Here is a 7,890-nt window from a genome sequence, read left to right as displayed (position 1 = left end):
CCCCCCCCAACGCGGCTCCACCCCCTCCCCTCGCCCTCCTCCACCCTTCATCTCCACTGCCCCATCCCCAAACCCAGACTCCACCCCTCCTCACCCCCATGTACCCTAGTGGGATCCTGCTCTTCCTACGGGAGCCCCTCCTCCAGATTGCTCCCCACCCTTTCTACACATGGTGGGGTGCTATTTGTATTTGTAGAGTCTGTATGTTCCCAAATCGAATACTGTGGGTTATAGATTCCAGTCCTGTACCCCCAAATGTGTGTACGTTCACCCCCACCCCAACATATACCCCTCCCCACATGCACACAACTTTCCATATGAGCTCACATACATGGAAGGACCTGAGGCACATACCCCTTCCTCCAAGCTGGTCCTGTAAACCAAGTGCACCCACAGTTGCCTACTCCTTAGGGCATGCTTGCCCAGTACACACGGCCAGAGACACACACCCAGCTTCATGCACAATGTCACACCCCTGTGCCACAGCATACTGACAGCACCCTGCAAGACTGACCTACACCATACTCCAACTGTATGTATGCTTCAATCTGCCTACAAGAAGCACGGGTAGACAGACCCGTGTGCTGTCCGAGCCAGCTCACCCGCTCCACTGGTCATCCCAGGCGTTTTTGCCTGTTTGACTGTACACCCCGCCCACAGCGCCCCCCTCCCCCAGCTATCCTCGAGTATACTCAAGGTGCCAGGTTCAGGGACTTCTTTCTGGTCAAAGCGCACAGAAGGGCTAAGTAATTTGGCCCAGGTCACCCAGCTATAAGGAGGTGGTATCTAGGGTGAAGAACACAGAAGGCTGTCTCCATCTCCTCCACGGGCCTGCTACGGTGTTTCAAAGAACATGCCTGAAGATGTATACCCCTCTGCACCCTGTAACGCCTCCAATTTCACACGCATGGGCACACAAAGCTAACTGTGTGCAGGTAATCAGCCCTCTCCTACCAGGTACATTCACAGAGGAAGGCAGACTCATTCAGCATCTTTCAGCCCTCTTCAGCCATGACTTCCACTTTGGCCAGCAGCGTCCCCAGGGCCACTAGGGAATACCAGCTCTTACAGAGGGTTGTCGTAGGTAGTTTCTGGGTTTGTCTTCAGCTGCAGTGTCTCTGGGGCATCCTGGGATAAGCTGGAGTTGGTATCCAGCTCAGTGAGGCCCTCATCTTGATGCACCCACCCAGGTGCCGAGCAGCTGCGCCCATGGAGAACAGCTGCTGGTGCTGGTACACACACCGAGTGGCTATGAGGCATTCTACAGTTTACAGAGCCCTTCTGCATTATATGGAGGTCTCCAGCTTCTGATGAGGTCTCTGTGCTACAGATGAGCATTGGAGAGGCTCAGAGGAGCCGGTTGGCTGCCCAAGGTCACTCTGCCCTCTGTGTACTAGACTTTCTTGAAAACTGGTATGTTCCTTCACAAGGCCCCTCCCTCATGGGGCTCACAGAAGCTGATGGCAGATGTGAGGTACCTGCTCGGAGCCAGCGGTCTTGGTACATGATGCCACACCCGTGACCTCCATAAGGCTGCCATGTCTTCTCTCTGAGCTTCTTTGCTTTTTCCTTGCAAACCCTGGGACCCTAGACCTTTGGTTCATGAATTGGCAGGACCTGCAGGACTAAAGATGTGCAGGACTCATGAGCCTGGCATGGTGTGGGTAAGGCATGGCCATCTACTCTCCTGGCACTGGAACCTTCCACTGCCCTCAGCACCTGCACTCAGACAGACACCTTGAGAACTCTGGTGCAATCTAAACACAAAAGCCTGATTTTTAAGGCCTTTTACCAAGCTGTTGTAACATTGGTCTCATTCATCAGTTTAACTGAGTACCAACAAGGTGCTAGGAAGCCCTGCTTTGATTTGGGGATACAGAAGTAGCCCCAGAATCTATGCCTTGGTCTGCAAGAGACAGATGTAAATAAACAAGCCCATACTGGTTGGATCATACCTAGAGGAAAAGGGGGCATTTTGAGAAAGCATCTCATCTGGTGGTCAGAGCTGAGGCTTCAGTAATGAGCTGGGGGAAGAGTCTTCAGAAGGAGGACCAGGCTAGGAACGATACAGCTGTGATGGAGGGTGAGGGGAGATGAGGTGAGACTGCAGAAAACGGTCCTCTCCCGGGCCCCAGCCCTGCAGGCTGCACTGAGGACCGAGGAGGCCCGGGTTTGGCTTCTCTCCTGCTTCTGATGGGAAGGTGAGGAGGCAGGGGCGTGGGGAGTAATGTGATCTGATTTATGGTTTGGAAGGATTGCTCTGGCTGCGGCAGGCAAGCAGCCCAGATTGGAGGGGCTCTGTAGAAGGAGGGAGAGCAAGGGGAGGCCACTGCAGTGGTCCAGGCTGGGATGAGGCAGCTTGCAGAGGGTTCTCTGCTCATGGCCTGTGCTTGGTTAGTATACATCCTGGAGATACCTGCTGTGACTGTCAATCCCTTCTCCTCCCTTGATGGGGGAACCACTGGGCTCACTACCACCCCTCCCACCCCAGCATCAACCTGCTCAGGGCCTGGCCTGCAGGAGAATCTTGGAGTTACACCTTTTAAGTGGCACACATGCATGCTGTTCACACATACCCCCACAAGCGGGCACATACAAGGGCTGGTAGGGCCAGGATAGACCATCTGGGTAGAGGTTGGGAGAGCACCGGAGCCTGAGAATGTTAGAAGAGTCCCCCTCACTAGGCTGTGTGGTCAGTGGTGACCACAGGGTAATAACAACCTTAGCATACTCTGCAGGGTGCCCCCTCCTCAGGAATGGCCAAGACAGAGAGAAGCGAACAGTCCAAAGCTGGCACCGAACAGTCCAAAGCTGGCACCGTATCATAGCCTGCTTTGTTCTGAGAAGGCTCCTGGACCAAGGCTGAGGTCCCCAGTACCAAGGATACCCTGGAGAACTTTCCCCATCTTCCTTTTATCCATCTTAGTGCTTGTATTTGCAAAAGGGAGAAAAGAGGGCAGAAACAGAGGTCTGGAAAGTGGCAAAGGGGTGGGTGTGGGTAGACCCAAGGCGGGATCAGGCTTTGGAACGTTGGAGGTTTCCGGCCACAGAGGCAGAGCCTCCTGGAAGCCAAGAGGGGCGGAGAGACACACCAAGAGAAGCTGAGGAGACCAAAAGTTGAGACAGAGCACATCAGGAGGGGAGGTAGAAGAGAAAGCCTGGCAGAGAGAAGGTCCAAGGGGCTTGTGAGCTGCTCACTAGACCGGGACACTTGTTAGTACCCCAGTCCTACCCCAGGCATTCTGACCTCTATTATTTGGGTGCTGGGAAGCCCAGCTGGATGCAGGCAGCCTGGCTCTTGGGGGCCCTAGTGGTCCCTCAGCTTTTGAGTTTTGGCCATGGAGCCCGAGGTCCTGGGAGGGAGTGGGAAGGAGGCTGGGGAGGTGCCCTGGAGGAGGAGAGAGAGCGGGAGTCACAGATGTTGAAGGTGAGTGTTGGAGGGGCACTGTGGGCTTGGGCAAAGAAAAGTAATGGGGTTTAGATGGAACAATGGATTCAGAAAAGAGTGGAGAGGGTAGGCGGGAAGGAAACTGACATGCATTCTCTGCCCCAGAATCTCCAGGAGGCCCTAGGGATGCCCACTGGGGTGGGAAATAAGGATAATCTTGCTGAAAACCCTGAAGACAAAGAGGTCTGGGAGACCACAGAGACTCAAGGGGAAGAAGAAACCACCACAGCACCTTCTTCTCGTCCCAACCCTTTCCCCAGCCCTTCTCCCACACCAGAGGACACTGTCACTTACATCTGTGAGTATCCAGAAGCCAGGGTGGCCTGTCTGTCAAGCACTGACCCAACCGGGAGGCCAGACACATCAGAGGGGCCCAAGGTCCCCAGATGTGCCTGCCTGTCAGGAATCTAACCCTGAACTTCATAGACACGGTCACACATCCCACTGATCGCCTCATCCATCCCGCTCTTGGGAGTCTGAGGGCCGTGCCCTTCCATATCCTTAGAGCCCTTGATTGTGCCTCCAGATGTGCCTTCTGTCTTTTCACAGTGGGCCGCTTGGCCAGCCTCGATGCAGGCCTACACCAACTGCACGTCCGTCTGCACGTTTTGGACACCCGTGTGGTTGAGCTGACCCAGGGGCTGCGGCAGCTGCGGGGTGCTGCGAGTGACAACCGCGACGCAGTGCAAGCCCTAAAGGAGGTCCAGGACCGTGCTGAGCAGGAGCACGGCCGCTTGGAGGGTGAGTCTCAGCAGCGCCAAGAGGGTCTAGGTGGGAGGAGGGGACCCATGGAGATCTGAAGACCAGAAAACGGGTATCAGGATACCGGAGGGTCCACCCAGAACTGGGAGGTGCTGCCACCCAGAACTGGGAGGTGCTGGCACATCTAGAGCTGGCTGGTGAGACGGGTGAGACACTTCTTGCTCCAACCTGTGCCACACCCTGAAAGCCCCACCCATAGCCTGGAACCGCCTACACCCTGGCCCCGCCCCCGAAGACCCTGACTCCACCTCGTTAAGACACTACTGCTCTAACGAGGCTCCCCTTGGCCCCACCCTTTTCAACCCACCGAAGCATTGGCCCTGCCCCCGACAGCCTGGCCAGGCCTCACTGGTCACAGAAGTTCTAATCCCTCCTACTATCCACGCCTTCTCTGTCCTCAGCGCTTTGGCTCCTCCTGAGGGTTTTCCATCCCCTGGAGGGTTTTGTCTCCTTAACCACGCCCCCAGCACTCCGGTCTTGGCTTCACAGGTCACAGCCATTCTAACTTTGACTCCGCCCTTTTTCAGTCCCCATCGCTAAAACAACGCCCCCTGCAGTCCTGGCTCTGCTTCATTGGTTTCCGGGCCTCTGCTCTTTGGCCCCGCCCCCAGTAAGCCTGCCTCCACCTCATTGGTCATCCTTCTTTTAACCCTCCTTCACCTGGCCCCGCCCTCCTTCCAGGGCAGGGCTCGACGGCTCAGGCTCCTCCCTCTACCTACCGGCCCCGCCCTCTCCCGCCTCCTGCAACCTTGGTTCCACCTCATTGATCACCTCAAGGCCTAGCTTTGGCCTCGCCCCCTCCTACCCGCGACGTTCTGACTCCGCCTCACCCTACACACAGGCTGCCTGAAGGGCCTGCGCCTTGGCCACAAGTGCTTCCTGCTCTCGCGAGACTTCGAGACACAGGCGGCGGCGCAGGCGCGGTGCAAGGCGCGAGGTGGAAGCTTAGCGCAGCCTGCGGACCAGCGGCAGATGGATGCACTGAGCCGGTACTTACGCGCCGCGCTCGCCCCCTACAACTGGCCGGTGTGGCTGGGAGTTCACGATCGGCGCTCCGAGGGGCTCTACCTTTTCGAGAACGGCCAGCGCGTGTCCTTCTTCGCCTGGCACCGCGCCTTCAGCCTGGAGTCCGGCGCCCAGCCCAGTGCGGCAACACATCCACTCAGCCCGGATCAGCCCAATGGCGGCGTCCAGGAGAACTGCGTGGCCCAGGCCTCAGACGACGGTTCCTGGTGGGACCATGACTGTGAGCGGCGCCTCTACTTCGTCTGCGAGTTCCCCTTTTAGAGAACCGGTCTCTGCTCTGGAGCTCTAGCGCACATTTTGCACCGGACACCGCGCGCCCTACTGTTAGGGGTCTGGGGGTAGCTCAGAGATTAAGCATGACCATGAATACATTTTAATAAGAGGCTTTTTAGTTTAGATGCTGGCATCCAGACTGATTGGGGCCATATCTGCCCCTGAGATCGCTTCCAAGAAGCATCATCAGCCCAGAGCTTATAAAGGCAAACCCCACAAGATAGCATGTAGCCTGCTTACATGTAGGCCGGAGCATAAATTTTTAACATACATGTCTTGCAGTTGTCCTAGTCATCCTTTGAGCAGAGGAAGCAAGATTAATTCCAAAAGCAGAAGTAGCAGTTAGTCTTACAACTAAATTTGCTAGAGCAGCAAATTTTGCAAGGCCGGTCAATTTCAGAATAGTCTTCAATATCTGGGAGAAAGAGGAAGTGGATGGACTGTTAGTGGACAGCCCGCACAAGCTAGGGGCTTTCATCTGAGAGGCATATTTTACTTTGATCTCTCAAGCAGTGAGTCTAAACCTTTAAATGTAATATTAACCACCATACGTACAGTGTGCACCCTGAACCTCACACCGTGCACCCTGTATCTTGAGCCCTCCTTGGGCCAGAAGTGCCACCAGTCCCAGCTGGTCCCCCAGCCCCAGAGATAGCCTATGCAACTTCTCCATGTCCCCACCAGTCTGAAACTTCAAGGTCCCAAATAGGCCCAGTGCCAATAAATCCTTTTAAAATATAATTTGAGGAGTCGTGGAGACACCTGGGGGGAAGTTAGGAAGTACCAGACCCTGACTTTGCGTGATTGTGTGTTTTTAAAATACAGAATGTCAGAGAGCACATGTGCACAGGAACATGTGGTTGTGCACACCTGTGCACAGATGTCCGGAGTATTCATGCACCTATATAGGTACCAACATCCCTAGCCTGCTTTCTCATGGGGCCTTGAGGACCTGAGCCCTGTCATCTCAGACATGGGCCTCAGTCCTGAGCAGAGAGACCAAGGAAGCGTGAAGGTGTGCTCTGGGTCCTGACATTTAATCTTGTTTTCTGTTGACCCCTGTCTCAGACCTGTTTTCCTAGTTGGGGGGCACGGGGAGGGGGCAGCAGTACTACTTCATCAAGCCCATTCCAGAGACGAGAGACCCACCACAACGTTTAAGTCTCACAACCTCCTGAGGATGTGAGGTCAGACACAAAGCGAGGACTTTCCTTATGGGAACACTCAGGTTCCCTCAGTTGTTTCCTGCCTGCGGAGCTATGTCAGTCTTCTCTCTCTGAGCCCAGGTTTCCTAGTCCAATAGCTGGGGCAGTCGCTCCCATTTTGCATGCCTCTTTGGTTGGCCGGCTACGACCTTGTAACATGATCATCAGGAGTGTAGAAGTGGCCGAACATGTATGTACCAACCAGCCTCCCCTGCCCCTACCTTTCATGCTTTATTTTCTGATAGGACAATTCCTAGCCCTGGGCCAGCCTGACCCTCAGCACTTAATGCAGGCGAAGGTGTTGTATGAATTTATGGGGTGATGTGAACAGATGTCTGTTCACGCCAGATAGGGCACCAAAGTCAGTCTGAAGAAATGATCCCACCCAAATCTAGCTGATCCCTGGAGCCCCCCACCCCCACCCCATGCCCCCATTTTACAAGTGAAGTCTCCTCGCAACAATTGTTTACTGATTGGATGACCTGGGGGAGGGGCCTTGTGAATTTGTAACGTTGTGAACTTCCTGCTTTCTTATGACCCTCCTCCCTCCAAGGAGGGATTTAAAAAAAAAATAAAGATTTATGTGTTTGCCTGCGTGTCTATGTGTGCAACATGCATGTGTGTATCTGGTACCCAAGGAGGTCAGGGGAGGGCAGATAGCTTAGAACTTGAGTTAGAGATAGCTGTGAATCGCCCCGTGGATGCCGGGGATCATCCTGAGTCCGCTGTGAGAGCGAGAGGGGCCCTTCAGTACTGAGCTTACTCTCCAGCCCTCATGAAGTGATATTATAGTCAGAAGGAAACAGTTACACAACAGAGGGGTCTGTACCCCTTCTCTTGTGTGAGGAATAGCTTTGCATTATGGGTACTAGCTGTATCGTTGCCAGGATGAGACACCTGATAGAAATCCCTTGAGGGAGGCGGGGTCTCAGTTCACTATGGGAGGGAAGGCGTGGTGGTGGGAGCAGCCTAAACCAGGTAAACCTTGACAGCAAGTGTAGAGCCCTAACTTTAAGACTTCCCCAAAACCTGTTCCCTAGATCATTAGGAATGTGGCTAGTAAAGAGCCTTTNNTNTCTTAGGGCAGCTGAAGGTCTTCTGTTCCTCCACCTGACAGCTAGCTAGGCAATTATCTCAGTTGCCCCAGCCAGGCACCCATCTTCCTATGTTTGAGAC

General features: G+C 54.6%; 1 protein-coding gene across 3 annotated transcripts in view; it reads left to right on the top strand.

Moving 5' to 3' along the window:
- Positions 1–5,779, top strand: part of Clec11a (C-type lectin domain containing 11A) — a 7,052-nt gene extending 1,273 nt beyond the window's left edge. Inside the window, exons 1-4 of one of the 3 annotated variants that reach the window (XM_029534833.1) lie at positions 1,812–2,201; positions 3,563–3,746; positions 3,998–4,189; positions 5,052–5,779. In XM_029534833.1, coding sequence (XP_029390693.1) covers positions 3,575–3,746; positions 3,998–4,189; positions 5,052–5,497 — 810 coding nt within the window. In that variant the 5' untranslated portion in view covers positions 1,812–2,201; positions 3,563–3,574 and the 3' untranslated portion in view covers positions 5,498–5,779. Of the gene's footprint in view, positions 1–1,811; positions 2,202–3,156; positions 3,428–3,553; positions 3,747–3,997; positions 4,190–5,051 lie in introns of those variants that run through there. The other 2 variants (XM_021219829.1, XM_029534832.1) reach the window with 2 other exon arrangements.
- The last annotated feature ends 2,111 nt before the right edge of the window (positions 5,780–7,890 follow it).

The sequence above is a fragment of the Mus pahari genome, chromosome 1, assembly GCF_900095145.1.
Source record: "Mus pahari chromosome 1, PAHARI_EIJ_v1.1, whole genome shotgun sequence".
NCBI lineage: Eukaryota > Metazoa > Chordata > Mammalia > Rodentia > Muridae > Mus > Mus pahari.
Note: the sequence above shows the minus strand (reverse complement) of the source record. Positions and strands in the feature narration are given on the sequence as shown.